Raw genomic sequence first — 16,405 nt, forward strand, 5'->3', positions numbered from 1 at the left:
GGTGTTTAATTACTATTTGTGGTGCGGTTGAGGAGTGCCCTCTGGGCTGGCGCAACGTGGGAGGCTAAAATAACCCCTCCCCGTCAGGTCACCTTGAGGTCAGCACTGTAACTGGTGGTGTCCAGGGGTTTGCTGTCACTGTCCTCTGTGTCCCAGTGGGCACGTGCTCCCAGCTGTCCCCATAGCCCAACCAGGGTATGTATGAAACTCCTAGATACATACGGTACATCTTCCCAGATTTCAACTTGGCTCAAAGATTCAGGCTCAAAGCTGGGGAGGGGGAGTTAAGTAGTTTAACTGGTAATTAATTCAAGTGTTGTTTTTCTACCACAGTGGTGCTAATATATTGTGGAACAGATTTTTTTTTTAATGACGCGAATTGAATGATAAGATACACGACTTCAAAAGACATCTCTTGTATGCATCAGGCTACTTTCAAACTGGCATCCTCTCTCCCTGCAGAGGAAACGCTAGTCCCCCTGGGCTTATAGGTGGAAAAAATGGGAGGAGCCCCAATCTCAGCTGCAGGTGCCTCAGGCTGTGACCCACCCCCTTTTCCCTCCTCCTCCACGGGGGGAGTACAGAGAAACTGTCCTGGAGTGTACCCTCCCGGCCCTGCAAAGCAGAAACTAGCACACCATTGTAAAGCAATTATACTCCAATAAAGATGTAAAAAAAAAAAAAAAAAAAAAAAAAAAAAAACACATTATATTACCCAAAAAAAAAAAAAAAAAAAAGACTCCTTGTTGCTTCGGGGAGAAATCCAAAGTCTGCCAGGGCCACCAGGTGTCCTGTATCTCTGCAGCCTCATCTCATGTCACCCGTCCTTCAGTCCCCCTCTGTGGCCCTGTCCTTGCTGCCTCAGGGCCTTTGCCCCTGCTGTTCTCACCTATAGGAGCTTATCTCTGTGCCTATATCCACCTCCCTCCTGGCTCAGCCCTCAGCTGAAATACCACTCCTCAGAGAAGCCTGACCAGGCCCCCAGACCCCCCACTCCCCGGTTGGGTCCCTCTTTTATACTCTTAGCCAATGCACCTCTCCTTTACTGCACTTTTCACATAATTAATTATGCATGCAAGTTCATAAACAGTTCACATTTGTTGTGTTATCTGTTGGATAACGATCTCTCCCACCAAGTTCCAAAAAGGCAAGGGACCATGTGGGTTTCGTGTCCTCTGGGTCCCTAACACCCCCTCCCCAGTGTCTAGCACCTAGGTGCTCTGGAAATACCTCTTGAGTGCGTTAAAGAAAAAAGCCTGGACATTCTGATACCAAGCTGTCCAAATCCTAACACTTCTGACCCATACCAACACAGAGCATTTCAGGGAGATTCTTAAGTGCTCGAAATGCGAGCAGGGGAGGGACAGTTACTGAGACGGGGGCAGCTACAGAGCTCAGCCTCACCTCCCATCCTTCCCACCGGCCCATCTCCCTGCTGCACCCGGGACTCTGGCCCTGTTTGGGCAGGGGCTCCTCACCCGTGGGTCTGTTGGTTGGAGGGGCCAGTGCTCTCGGTGCAGAACTGAGGCACGGTTGGGGCGCAGACAGCAGGTAGCAGGACTCTCACAGCCCCGCTGGGCAGCGTCGGGAGCTCCGAGGAGGTGCTGACAAAGATGGTGACGTTCTCCATAGGGGCGATTGTCCCCAGGTTGACCACAAAGAGGATCCGCTCCAAATCCTCGTCCAGAGCCACCTTTCCTGGTGCGCAGAAAGGAGGGGTGATGCAGGATGTTTCCTCAGCGCCAGGCCTGGCGTCAGGCACTGTGCACACATTCTCTCCCATCCCCTCTAAGCTTGCTGTGTGTTAGGTTAGAGCAGCCTGTTCTGCTGATGGGAAAACTGAGGCTCAGCCTGTGGGCGCAACTTGCTCAAATTACTCAACAAATAACTAATTTATTGAACCAGGATCGGAACCTACATGGGTCTGATGCCAGGCCTGTGTACTTTCCACTGTATCCTGCGAAGATTGGGAGACTGGGACCCACGAATCCCCAACAGAGGGTCACATCTCTATCCGCAGACTCTATGTCCCCCCAAGAATCACGTTGGAGCATTCCCCCCTCCCCCAGGATCCATGCTCTCTCCTTTCATCTGAAAGACCCATCCCTCATTCCTTCTTAGCCCATCCTACCCATCCATCCAACCCCTCCACGAAAACCTCCCTGGTCCCACCTGGACCGCTCCTTCCCTCCTCTGACATTATCTGGACCGCTTTTGGCATAGCCACTGTCAACTTCCTGTCGTGGTCCCTACCAGGCATGTCCTAGCTATTCTTCCAGGCTGGGAGAAGTCCTAAAATCTTGGGGGAAACTTTGCATCTCACATCGTGAGTGTTCATTAAAAGATTCTTGAACATCTCAATGATCAGGTGAACACACTTCACCTCCATCATAAATCCAATGGTAAGAATCTCATATCATATGATCCTTGGTCTGGACTCAAGCCTTGGCTCTGCCACTAACATGCTGTGTGACCTTGGGCCAGTCACTCACCCTCTCTGAGACGCAGTATCCTCAATAGCAGGCATCAGTAGCCATGCTGTGAGTACCTACTCTGCACCAGGGACTGTGATGAGTGTTCTGCATGCTCTTTGTTTAGATTTGGTTGCATAGGATTATTGGTTACAGTTTACGAATGAGGCTTAATTTCTTATCTGAGCTTGCAAGCAACAGGATAGGCAGTCAAATCCTGGTGTGACTCATTCTACAACCTCTGAGCTTAAATGACATGCTCTTCTGTTTTTTAGAGATATCTCAACCATCCTTCTGTTGCCTCCTTTGAGCCTTATCACTCTTTACAGGTGAGAACAGAAACAATCACCTCTATTTTCCAAATAGTAAGGTGAGGTTCAGAGAGGTTCATTATGGGCCTGAGGTCACACAGGATTCCTGACTCTTAGTGTAGTGCTCTCTTTATCCTATCCCATTGCTGCCCTTTCAGTCTGTCTGAGACTCCAGCCAAGCCCAGGCCCTGCCACAGCCTTTCTGGCCTTCTTACCTGTGACAGTTGCAGCTCGGAGGCCAGTGGCATCTAAGCGGCCACCCTCCATCTTGGCTTTGTCCTTGATCTGTACTGTCACGACTCGGTCAGCAATGACTGCCTCAAAGCCGATCACCGTGGTGTACTCATCCAGTGGGTATACAAAGAGACCTGCCAGAGCAGGGCCCAGCATCGCGGGGTGCCCCAGACCCGCTCTGCATGCCCCACCCCGGAGGAGGAACTGGAGCCGTTGGTCTGCCATCCGAGTGGATGGTACTCACTGCCACTTGGAGGACTCCAGAGAGAACTCGGTCTGGGGCCTCCTGGTTCTGGGGGCTGGGCAGGAGGGGCACAGCAGCAGGCTCTGTGTCCGCTGCAGGGCAGCTGGAAAGGGACGGCTGCTCCCCTGTCCCAGCCAACTCCTACGCTGCTGGCCTGTGAGGCCGGTGTGACCAGGGCTTCTGATTTTTCAAGAGAGAGTGGAGATCTGGATTCTTATGTGACCTGATGTGTGGGACTAATAAGACACCTCTGTGTGGTGGTCCCGTGTGTGGCACCTAGGAGCTGGGGCTTTGGAGGAATAGGGCTAGGGTTCTAATCCGGGTGACCTTGGATAAAAACATTTAGCATCTCTATGCCTCACAGCCCCATCTGTAAAATGGGGATAATAGAGCCAAACTCAGGGTCGTTATGAAAATGGAAAAACCAGCCACCACTTATTAAACTATATCCCCCATAGTGCGTGCCCTACACCTTTATATCTCAGTGCTTCTCGAACTTCAAGAGCACATGAATCACCTGGGGTTAAAATGCAGATTTTGACTTAGTGGTCCTGGGACAGGGCCTGAGATTCTGCATTTCTAACCATCTCTGGGTGATGCCGATGGCTGGGGTACCACACTCATAGGATCAAGGTCGTATCTCATTTTATCTGCCCACTAACGTGAGGGCAGCACAGTGCTGGGCCCATGGTGAACTCTCCACAAATCCCAGCTTCCCATCCCTCAGTTTCCGCATCTATAAAATGGGGGGACTGTCCTTTCTGCACATGGAAAGCCAAAGGACTGTCCCAGAGCTGTTCAGTAATTTAGTCCCTGGGTTCCTCGTGGGTCTCACTTTAGGCCACCCTCTATAGGTTTCCTTAAACAGAGGAAAAGTGTCGTTTGCTCTGCCCAGGAGATTTCCGCAGGGAGGAGACTTTCCCTTGCAGGTTTCTTTTGGGAATTGAAAGAGTTTCAGAAGCTCAGGTCAGGCTGGAGGGTGGTGCCCCAAGACATGAAGTTTGGGGGTTAGGAGGCCCCCATCACTGTGGATGAGAAGGAATGCTAACCATAACAAGCCTTTACGCAGAACCCTCCTGGCCAGCCTTCCCATAACTCCCTTCCGTAAGTGCAAGGAGAGGAGTGTAATTTACAAACATCTCTTGCAGGGGAGCGACGGTCCACACTCCTGACTGCCTTGCACTGATGACTGATTTGCAGACTGTTTTCCATTCCACGCTGTCCTTCCTCATGTATTACCTCATCTGTTCCTCCTGCAAACCCTGGCATCCAAACAGGTGCAGGAGCACCCTGATGTCGAGAAGGACAGTGGCTTCCCCAAGGTCATGGGAACGAGAGCCACACCTACGACCGGGAGCTCCTGGCTTCCACTGAGTCTGGACGCCTCTCCTACTGTGAGGCTCACTGGGGAAAGTGGAGGACTGACTATCTGACACAGGTGGGCATGTCTCGTGAACATAAATAGGGCTGGACAGTGGGCTGGGGCCAAGCCCCGACCTGGGTTCGAATCCTGAGCTGACTTGCTACTAGCTTTAAGACCTGCAGGGCAGAAGTGGTATTCCTGTTTCGCAGATGAGGAAACTTGAGACTCAGAGAGGTGACGTGACTTGTCCGGTGTCAATCAGCTAATACATGTCAGGATGGGGATTCTGCTTGGAGGAGCAGGTGGTCCTGGGGAAGCGCCAACAGGGATCCTTACCCTGGAAGGGCTGGGCTTCCAGGTTGCCATAGGTGAGGGAGGCGGTGAGACCCAGGGCGTAACCACTGACAAAGGAGGTGACATCGGATGCGGTGAGGGGCAGGGCTGCCCCTGTGATCTGGTTCAGCAGACCAGGCATCTTGATGGCTACTCAGCCTTCAGGGCCTGCAAGAGACAGGGAGGCAGGAAGTGGGGAGAGACCCCCCATCCCTCCCCAGCTCAGTTCTCCCACTTCAGCCCCCACAGGAAGTCAAAGCATTGTTCTCTTCACTTCCCCCAACTACCTCCCACTCAGGGACCCACAGTGACTCTTGACCACCCCTCAGAAGAGAAGGCGTGGTCATTCCATTTCTTTCCGTTTCACAGTAGAGAGACTGAGACCTAAAGACACGTGACCTGCCCGGATTCACTCAGTGGGTGGGAGCGCAGGCAGCGTTAGAGCCCAGGCAGCCTCGTGTCCAACCTGAGCTCCTCCATGGCAGTGCTCTCCTAGCTCCGGATGGGAGTCCAAGGGCTCTGATCCCGTCCCTTTGTCAGTCCTGTGATCTCTGAGCCTCAGATGCTTCCTCTGCAGAATGAGACAATTGGAATAGCTCACCAAGCCCCTCCTTCGCTGACTTCAGTGAAGCTACCCACTACAGTCAACACTTGGGGCGTAAGGGAAGTGAGAAACACCCACCCCCACCCCTCCAAAGATACTAAAGTGAAAAGAGCCACCGTCCCTCCAGGTGTGCAGACCAAAAGCCTGGGGGCCGCTCTCGCCACCTCTTTTTCCCTCCCCCACACCTAAGCTATTGCCAAAGATCATGATTTATCTCTGGGAAGACCCTGGCATCCATCCATGCCTTTGCTCCTCTGCCACCAGCATCACTGCCCCAGCCATCACCATCTCCACCTGGGCCGCAGCTCCTACCTGGCCTCTTGAATATACTCCTCCCCCCCGAACCCCGGAATCCATTCTCTACCCAGTTGCCAGAATGAACAGACCAACACACAAGTTGGACAGATTTCCATCACCCCCGCCACCCTCTCTCACCCACCAATGGTTTCCTATTTCTCCTAGAATAGAGACCAAACACTTTTAAAGTTTTGGCCTAGAGCCCTGTGTGATCTGGCCCTGCCTGCCTCTCTAGCTGATCTGTCATCATGTTCCCAACCACACTTTGTGTGTCTCCCAGCTTCCATGCCTTCCCTCAGATGTGTCCTGTGCTCTCTCCACCTTTGCACTTGCCGCACTCTACCTGGAAGGCTCACCCCATGACCCACTGTAAACTAGTGACCCCCTATTGTCCTGCAGTGTCAACTCAGGGCCCCCCTTTGCCGGGAAGCCAGTCCACGCATGCCCAGCATCCTTTCTCTGCCTGTTACAGAGCCGAGCTTCTCTCCCTCTGAGCACTTCCATTAGTTTGTAAGGATGCATCTTGTTCCCGTGAGATTATTTGATTCACGTCCGTCATCCCGTTTGGAGTGCACGCCCCTGGAGGTCAGGTCTATTTTTGCTGCCCATGGCATCCTCAGTGCTGATTGAATACATAAAAGAATGTATGACTGTCATTATTCCAACACCAAAGACTTCGGAGCACTTCTCAGGGCAGGGTATCGATTCTCTATGAGGTTCCTGAGACCCTCCCAGGCAATCACCTGCCTTCATGAGGTGGGGTGGGAGTGGGAAGCAAAGTCAAACAGAGGGTGTGGAATACGAATTTGAGATTCTTTCTGGATCTTTCTCTCGGTGATGTACGTGCCAGGCAAAGCTGCAGTGGGCTGGTAGCCTGTTGCCATTTATTTGCAAAAGGCTGTTCAGTGAGTGCTGTTTACTCTGCCTTTGCTCAGAGAAGGGAACTCTTTGCTTCTATGTCCTCCTTGTGTCCCCAAGCAAGGATCCTCAGGTAGGCCAGCAGTGTCTTTTTAATTATGTTCTCTCTGCGGCTCTGGCCCAGACAGCTCTCGGCCCTGGTGTATCTGCAGTGGGCTGACTGACAGTAGGAGGAAGGTAAGGGGCTGGGAGGGAGCGGCTGTATCCCCAGCTGCCTTCTTTCAGGAGTTCTCGGTCTCAGGGGCCTGGCCAAGCCCAGAACAAGACAGCAGAGGTCATCTCCTGACAGATCCTCACTCCCTGCCATCCACACCCCCACCCTCCTTCTCCTGGTTCCCTCCTGTCCAGAATGCTGACTGGGAACCAGCACCCAGACGTGTGGTGGACTTGAACTTAAGCTTCAGTTCAACTCGAGGGAGAGTTTTGCCCAGGGCGTCTCAGCCAGCCCACTCATCCTACACTGGCCCTGTGCCCACCCCAGCTTCCTGGGGTGACTCTCACCCAGAGAGTAGGGCTTGGGTGAGTGATGTTGATAACACAGGCAGACTCACTCCGCACTGACCCTTTAACAATGTCAGCCCTCTTGGGAAGAGTAAACTTGAAATTCTGCAGGGCCTACTTCATGCAGTCTCCATCGATTCATCCAGCACCGATAAGCACCTACTGCGTTCCAGGCCCTGAATTAGCCACTAGGCACACAAAGATAAGATACAACTCCATCCTTAAGGAACTTACAATCCAGAGGCAGAGGAGTTGGGGAGTGGGGGAAGATAATGGTAACAGCAGGTGGAATTTGTTGAAAACTGAAACTGTGCCAGGCACACATATTATCTCATTTAATTCTCACAACCTTATAAAATGTATTGTTTTGCAGGTGATGACATCGAGGCCTCAGACACATTTGGTTTCGTGCATGAGTTTGGGCCGCCCCAAGGACATACTGGTACCCAGGGTGCGTGTGTGGGACTTTCTCCTGGAGGAGCCCAGGGGCGTCCCTGCAAGAGATGATGGGGACCAGAGAAAGTAATGCTGAGCACCCTCCCTCCAACCATCCCAAGCTGGGCCTCCAGTGGGCGTCAGGCCACAGGAAACTCCTACGAGAGACCTAACAGGGAGGAAGCCACCAGACAGTGGAAGCCCAAGACAGTGTGAGAAGCCAGGCTCGGCCTCAGGAACGGTGTGGTGTGAGCGGGGCTGAGGTGGTGACAGGGGCTGATCTTAGTGTGTCAGGGTCAATATTTCACTAGGCGTTTACCCGCCTCACCTCCTTCCTGATTGGCCAGACCACCTGTCTTTTCCCAGGTCCTTGACTTTTGGGATGCAGAATAGGGGCTGGTGAAGTGAGAGACAAGAGAAAGGGGAGTGAATGCGCTGGGAGAAGGGATGGAAGGGGCCACTAGACCTTACAGCAGCCAAGGGGAGAGTGAGGGGGCGGGCAGGAAAGAGGATTTCTAAGAAGTGAGCGAGCCACTGTAATCCCTGGGTATTCGTCCCCTCCTTTATAAAACCAGGTGAGTGGAGGGGCCAATAGCTCCCATCTCATCAGCACTGTGAAGATTAAATTGAATAATGTGTACAAAGTACCCGGCACAGTGCCTGGCACATAGTAGGAGCTCAATAAATATTTGTAACGTGAAATGAATGAATGAATGAATGAATGCCGGCAGCCTCCCAGGGACACTAACCTTTAGCGGTCACCTAGGTGCTGGGAGACAGGCGAACAAGGCAGAAGTGACATAAAAACTAATGGAGGTGACAGATATCACATGAAGCTGCAAAAGCCAATAGATTCAAAACCTGACCCCTTCCTGTCACCTCCACTGCTGCCACTCTCTTGTGCCCCTACAGTTTATCCCCAATGGAGTAGCCAGGGTGATCCTTTGAAGACATGGATCCAGTCATGTGGTTCTAGAGTTCAAACCCTTGCCAGCTCCCCTCGCCCCTCAAGACCCCCTGATCTGGGCCCCACGCCCTTTCCTTTCTCATCTCCCCATTGGTGTCTCTGCCCTGGCTCTTATGCCATAGAGCTTTTGCACTAGCTGCTCCCACTTCCTGGAACGTTTTCCCCTCACTATCCACGTGGCTCTCACCCTCACTCCTTCAAGTCTTTGCTCAAATGACACCTTCTCAGGGCGGCCTATCCTTAATACTGCATTTCAACTTGCAACCTGTTCCCCCAGCTTCACTTCCAACCCCTCATCCTGCTCTTTTATTTTTCCCAGAGCACATATGACTAACATACTCTATATAAAGCATTTATTACGTTTATCGCTTATCACCTGTCTCCCCTCCACAAGGGCAAGGATTTGGGACCTGTTTTTCTCAAGATACATCCCAAGTGCCTTGAGGAGCGCTTGCATTATTAGCAGGTGGTGAATAAATATTGTTGAATGAATGAATGGATCAATACATATAATCACAGTGCAAAGCTGGCCATTTCTGGGTTTCCCATTTTTCTAGCTGAGGACAGCTCCCCAGGGAAGATGTCGGAGTTAAATCCATCATTTAGGTTTTCATCCCAGTATTTATCAGTCAGCAGCCCAGATACACCCTCCCCGCCAGCACGGAGGGCCCACTCGTCTTCGAACAGACCATCCATCCATAGGGGGTGCTCTGTGGTTCTGCGCCCCTGAGCCAGCCCCTGGCCCACTTCCTCCTCTGCTAACATCCCACTATGCCTTCTGCAGCCACCACTCAGCAGCCAGCAGGCTCCCTGAGAGGCTCTCTGTGTCCTTGCCTGAGGACCTTCTTCCCCTTCTTCCAGGAGGGGCTGCTATTCCTTGTACCCCTCAGGTTGGGAGGCTGATGTCTTTTAGCTACACCCCACCCCCGTTTTGTTGCTTGCCATCTTCAAGGTCCCAACCACACCCTCCTTTTAGCAAACACTTGGCACCTGACTCCTGGCTTCCCTGCTCCCCAAGCCCTGCCACCAGCTGGGGTGACTTTAGCATCCATGGGAAGGGTGCACTCAACTCACCGAGCTGCTATCCCCAAACCCCCGCATCTCAGTAACCTCTGCTACCCTCCAGCTCAGCCTCCAATTTCCACTCATTCCTTGAACTTGAGATGCCATTTATGATTGCTCCATCTCCAAAACCTGAGTCACTCAGGCACTTAGGTCGCTCTTAAAATTGCAACCTCTCAACACTTCCTAGCTCTCTTTTCCTGTTTTCTCCTTAGCAGTTACCACCATCTGATAGACTGTATATTCTGCTTATGTATCTTGTTTGATGTGTCTCCCCAACTCTCTAGATAGAGTATAATCCCCTGTGAAGGCAAGAATTTTTAGTTTGTTTCTCGGCTATATCTGCCACCCATAGAATAATACTGGGGTATAGTAGATGCTCAATAAATACTTGTCAAATAGATGAAACATCATTCCAAGTGCTTTACATATAAAATTGGGTAGCAACCCTCAGAGGTAGGTACTCTTACTATCCATGTACTACAGATGAAAACACCAAAGCTCAGAGAGGTGAGGTAACTTATCCAAGGCCACCCAGCCAGTAGGTGATGGGGCTGGGAGTTAACTCAAGCAGGAGGACCACAGAGCCCATGTCCTTAACCATGAGGCTACATTGCTTCCTGCATTAAGCTTCTCCCCAAGCCTTGACATTTCTGCCCATATGCTCTCCCGAAATCCTTCTCTGCTCTCCATCCCCATTGGGGCTGCTGCTTTGCTCTCTCCTGGGCCATCTCTACCAGCTCGTACCTGGTCCTTCAACCTCCAGGCTGTTTCCCTTCCCGTCCCCTCTGTCACCCCATGTGTAGGCACATGCGTGCACAGACACACACACAGACACACACACACACAGAGCAGCCTCCCTTTCCCCTGAGCTTAATGGCTCCCATTGTTTTTGTCCAACAGGGCAGGTTAAACTCCTAGCATGGCATTCAAGGTTCTTCCCCATCAGTTCCCTATCACCGTTCTGTGTCACTTCCTGCCATGTCCTACATGTTCACTTTGCTCCAAACACATTGACCTCACTATGCCTTTCCCACACTGGAGCCTTTTCCTGTAATGATTGTGGACTTCTTCTCTGCCTTTCAAAGTCCTATTCACCACTTAAGACCCAGTTCCACTGTCACCTCCTCCATGAAGCCTTCCCTGATACCCCAGCCCATCAGACACGCCCTCCTCGGGACCTCCACAGCCTCTTGTCTGCCACATCACACATCACAAAGCTCCGTAACTGCCCATCTGTGATGGCTTGTCTCCTCCGCAGAACTGTGAGTGACGTAAGGACAGGGGGTGCCCCTCCTCCTTTGCCTGTGCCCCAACTCCCTGCCAGGGCTCAGTTCAGAGGAGGGATTCGAAGTGGAGGCACCTACCAGTGTCTAGTGTTTTGCAGTCATTGCTAATGCTCACACTCCCTCATGTTACAGGTAGGGAAACTGAGGGGGACATCTGGAAACCAGGATCACATAACTGGTGAGTGGTCAGGCTGGCTGGGATAGGAAGCAGCCTTCCTCCAAAGCCTGTATTTTCCCTTCCCCAGCTGCTTCCTGGTCCGTGCTGAGCACAGGAGAAAGGGAAAGAAGGGAGGGAGGGATGGAGGGGGAGGGGGAGGGAGGACCAGGACCCTGGTGAACTAGGGCTGTGAGCCTCAGGGACCCTGGGCTTCCCCTGCTCTGATGTCTCTCAAGGTGGGGCTGTGATCCCAATTGCACCATGAACCCTGCCAGCCCCCGTCCATCCTCCAGGCTCCAGAGATGCCTCTGGGGAAGCCTGTGGCTCAGGCCCCAGTTTGTCCTGGAACAGCCTGGGGTGCAGTGTTTCAGGCTGAGCACAGAGGCTGGGTGACAGGTGCCTGCAGCAGGCGCAGTGTGACCTGATTTAGATGCAATGAGGGAAGGATGTGCAGAGATAGAGCAAGGAAAAGGGTGCTGGGCCCTGCCTGGCTTCGGTCTTCCTGGCAGCAGCGTAGAACTCCTGCACTGAGGTCCTGGGGTCAAGGACCTCATGCCTCCCTTGCCAGGGGATATTTGTTTTTCAGAAAGGGATTTAGAAAGGGAGAAACTTGCCTGTGGGGTAGCAGCTAGGTCCCAGGATCTGGAGTACTGCCTGAGGATAGATTCTCTGGACAGCCACTTCCTGGTGGCCTTGGGCCAATTACTCGGCTGTGCTCTGCCACGTACATACTGTGTAACCTTGAGCAAGTTATTAACTTCTTTGTGCCTTAGCTTCCACATCTGTAAAATGGGACTGTGACGGCACCTGCCTCCTAGGAAACTGGGCGGGAAGCGGACGAGTCCTGATGGGGCTGGGGTCTTCTCCTCTCTGCCCTCCTCCACTGGCCGTCCCTGTGAGGGCCACTTCCGGGGTTGTGCTGACCCCTGTGCAGACCGCCCAGCTGGGAAGGTGCTTGGGTCTCTGCCCAAGTGTCAGTCTCAGTAAGTCCTCGGATTCTGCCCTTGGAGCTGAAGTTCCCCATCTCCTTTCATTCCCAGGTCATTTTTGTCCCAGAGGCAGCATGGCAGGGACAAGCGAGACCTCCAGGTGGCCTCTCGCCCTCACCCTGGTCAGATCTCCCCCAGATTGTATCCACAGGGTTGGAGACCCCCAGCCGAGTGGGCTCAGCCAGGCCTGGTCAAGATGCGGACGGTGAGCCGGCCAAGCAGTTCTGGCCTTGCCCCCCTCCCACTCACCTCGGGCTGGGGGGTCCTCATTCTCTTGCCTGTCACTGACACTTCTAGGAAGTCCATGCTTTCATGCCCTCGCTGGGAGCCTGTCCTCCAAGGACCGCCCCACCCGCAGACCAACACTGACGCTCCCATCAAGTGGGGGCTGAGTCAATGGGCTCTCTGGATCCCAGCTGATTGTTCTAAGCTTCTAGAATTCCGGGGCTCTCAAATTCTGGTGTCCTTCCTCTAAACCTCCCCACTTTGTGGGTAAACAAACCCACGCTCGTGACACCCCCTCCCTCCCCTCATTCACCCCATGCTCCAACCAGGTAAGATCACTTGAATTCCTCCAATCAGGCCTGATGTTTCCTGCTTCCACATCTCTTCTGATGTTGCTGGTGCTGGCGGGAACGCCATCCCCTCCTCCAGAGGAGATCTGACTCATTCTATAAGGCACAGCTCAAATGCCACCACCTCCATGAAGACTTCTCGGGGGTCCTATGCCGAATAGGACTGCTCCACACCCACCCTGCAGCACAATCAGCACCTGTCACCTTAGCCATCTCGTCACCCGCGTGTTGTGTGTCCTTTCAACAAATGTACGCATGTCAGACACTGAGCCACACAGGTGAACAGGCAGACAAGGACTCTGCCCCGAGGAAGGGATTCCACCCACCCCAGCTGGGAGGCTGTCAGCTCCTAGAACTCAAAGCAAGAACTCTCTCTCCCCAGTGTCTGGCACCTAGTGGGCGCTCAGCGATGAACTCAGTGAATGACGGCATGCGCTCCGTTTGTGGAATAAATGAATGAGTGGGTGAATGAATGGCCAGGATGGATGCGGCAGGAATGGGAAGAGGCCGTGGCAATGGGTTCATTTAAAGAATCGAATAGTAGAGGAAATCCCTCTGTTTCAACCCAAAGCCTGGAGGATTCCATCCCAGAGACAGCTGCAGTCTCCTTTCGGGTGGGGATCTGGGGGGACAATCAGGACAGAACAGGAGCAGGCCTTTCAGCGCCCAGCGTGCCTGTGATGCCCGGGGGACCTGGAGCGCAGCCAGTCCGGGCGTCCAGGACAGTCACTCCGGCGCGTGGCTGAGGCGGAAGCCGCCCACGCCTTCTGAGGCTTCCAGCTAAGAGGCTGCGTCTGGACCTGCTGAAGGAGAGAGAAAGAGGCACATGGGGATTCAAAAACTCCAGGTCCATGAGGGCTGTCAGTAGAGTTACTGATAAGAGTCTTTGTTGTATGACATTCGGGAGAGGATGCTTTAAGTACACATGCGTGGTGCTGGTCGGCAGGTGGACGGATGCCTGTGCTCTGGGGGTCCAGCAAGCTTCCAGCATTGGAGTCTCTACCCGCTGAGGCGGGGGTCACTCAGAAATGAGCTCCCACACCGCTGGGAAAACTAGACTCCATTTCCATAAATTCAGTTTATACCCATCCTTCCAGGGGCACATTTGCAAGATGAGCGCCCCTGGCTCACCGGCCAGCATCCTTGCGGCCCCTTGAAAGGCACTAAATGGATTCTCCGTGTGGCTTTGGCCTCATCCATGTATCTCCAGGCCGTCGTTCCCTGTCTGCTGAGGAGCTCGTGGGATGACGGCGTGGAGGGAAGGCTATTTTAGAACCCACCCTGTAACCCTCTCCCTTCTGGAGCTTCTCCCTTGCCGTGGGGAACTGTACCTCGGCATCCTTGTGGTGTGCCCTCCCCAAACACCTCTAAGTGGTGAAATGACAGGGAAGCTAATTCCTGCTCCCAGAACCTGCCTTTCCTCCTCTGGATCGAACACTTTCTCACTGGTAACATCTTTGAAACTCAGTTTCACCCTCTGTATAATGGGCACGTAAAATGGTAGCTTATTCCCCAGGGTTATTGTGAGGATTACCAGTGAGATATTACATCTACAGTGCTTGTCCCAGTGTATCTCCTTTTCTCTTTGGAATTTCCTCCTAGTCTTACTTTCCCACCAACTTAGACTGCGTCTGGGCACCTGTGTTTTTTGGCATTTCCCCATGGTGGCCACGGCCACCCATAGCCCCCAGGTCTGCCATCCAGCCACCCCAGGGACCCCCTTTCCCAGGGCGCCCAGCCTAGGCATTGGCTGAAGAATTGCCTCATTGCCTTAGCCTCCCTCTGAGGTCCCAGGTCGTTTATGCCGAGCTGCAAGGCTGCACCCACACACACGCTGTCCCCTCAGATGGCACAGAGACGCTATGTAGGCTGAGGCCACTGGACAGGAGGTCAAGGCCCCCAGGCCTGAGTACCAGCTCTGCCACCCACTCCACGTGGGCCCCAGACTGGACCCTGCTGTCACACATACAGCCTGTGCCCACCTCTCAGGCCTGGCACACAGCACAGCCGGTGGGACGGAAAGACTGCTGGTTGCTGGCTTAGTGTCTGTCTTTGTCCAACACCCTGAGGGTGGATGCCCTGGGGGTAGGGACCAAAGCCATCTGGTTCCTTGTTATATTTCCCAGCACACAGAGCAGTGGCTGAAACAGTTCTTTAAAAAGAATAACAACTAACATATATTGAACAATGAACACCTACCAGGTGTTATTCTAAATGCTTTTCATTATTTGCTCAAGTAACCCTCGGGACAACCCTGTGAAGTAGGCATGATTATCATCCCCATTTTTCAGATGAGGAAACTGAGGCCAGAGTGGTTATATCCCTTGCCCAAGGTGATATACTCCTAAGTGGTAGAGCTGGGATTTGGACTCTAGCTTCAGAGATTGATGTCTTAACCATAAGGCTTTATCACCCCCTCAATAGTTTTTTGCAGAATGAAATAAGAAGTCACCTCTCAACTCCACCTGGGTCTTGGGTTCTTCATCTAACAGCATGAAGAAGTGGGGCTAGAGATTTAATCCTGTCCCCCTTTCCCAAATTGACAGTCCAGAGTCCCTTCCGGAAGGAATCAAGTACTCGTGGCTGTTCTAAGGCGACTGAAGCTGGTCATTGGTTCCTCATTTGAAGGAGGCCACATGTCTGACTGTTGAGTCCATGCCCAGAGGCAGCACTCCAGTGTTTCTGGAGTGCCTGGGAGGATTATCTCATTTAATCCCCATAAAGACCTTATGAAGCAGATCATCTTCACTTTACAGCAGAGGAAACCAAAGCTCAGAGAGGTTAAGTAAATCTCAAGGTCACACAGCAAGTCATAGTACAGTCAGGATTTGAACCCAAGCAGTCTGGTTCCAAAACCTGGATTGTTAACGGAGTCCCCCTGCTGCCTGCTAGCCAGGTCCACGTGCCAAGGCCCAGTCAGTGCCGCTGGGAACTTGCTTGCTCTTACGCAGGGTCTGTGTTCCCTCTGTATGGATTGGGGAAAAACTCCCAGGTTCCACATCCCACTGGCTCCTGCTCTTCTGATGTTCCTTCCAGGAGTGGAGGGCGGGGATGGGAGTGGGGATGGAGCACATCCTTCCCCGTGCTTTGAGCACAGACGATGGATCCGCCCCATGGCTCTTCTCCTGCAGAGTCAGCACAATTGAGGTGACTCCCACCGGAAATCTCTGAACCAAGAGGCAAATGGACCATAGTGGATGCACACAGAGGCCTCCAAATGGATCTCAAGGGGCAACTTACTGCAGGAGAGCCTCGGAAGAGGTCTGCAGTGTCTCTTTTTTTGTTGGTGGTAAAGAGCCAGCTGACAGTTAACAGGGAGCAGGGAGACAGCTGACGAAGATGGGTCCGGGATACAGAGCTCCCCACTGCCACCCAGATTTAAGGAGAGAGAATTTAGAGGCTCCTGACACTTGTAACAAGCTGTCACTGAGTCAGGCACTGTGCTGAGTAATTTATGTCGATTATCACACTGATTCCTCCTAAACGTATTTTTTTTTTTTTTAACAGATGATCTGGGTGAACCTAAGAGAGGTTAAGAAACTTGCCCAAAGTCACAAAGCTAGTAAGTGGTGGGTCTGGGACTTGAACCGCGGCAGTCTTGTTCTGGTGTCTCTGCATTTACCCTGCTGTCTTAGCCAAATCCACAGAAACTAGA

At 52.7% G+C, this 16,405-nt stretch overlaps 1 protein-coding gene across 1 annotated transcript in view; it reads right to left on the minus strand.

Moving 5' to 3' along the window:
- Positions 1-5,098, minus strand: part of VWA5B1 (von Willebrand factor A domain containing 5B1) — a 40,343-nt gene extending 35,245 nt beyond the window's left edge. The window contains exons 1-3 of the mRNA XM_027110715.1: positions 4,960-5,098; positions 2,978-3,150; positions 1,479-1,735 (exon numbers count right to left, since the gene is read on the minus strand). Coding sequence (XP_026966516.1) covers positions 1,479-1,735; positions 2,978-3,150; positions 4,960-5,098 — 569 coding nt within the window. The remainder of the gene's footprint in view (positions 1-1,478; positions 1,736-2,977; positions 3,151-4,959) is intronic.
- Positions 5,099-16,405: the final 11,307 nt, after the last annotated feature.

This window comes from Aethalodelphis obliquidens, unplaced genomic scaffold (assembly GCF_003676395.1).
Source record: "Aethalodelphis obliquidens isolate GAN/ISIS:26980383/991018 unplaced genomic scaffold, ASM367639v1 scaffold9, whole genome shotgun sequence".
Classification (NCBI taxonomy): Eukaryota; Metazoa; Chordata; class Mammalia; order Artiodactyla; family Delphinidae; genus Aethalodelphis; species Aethalodelphis obliquidens.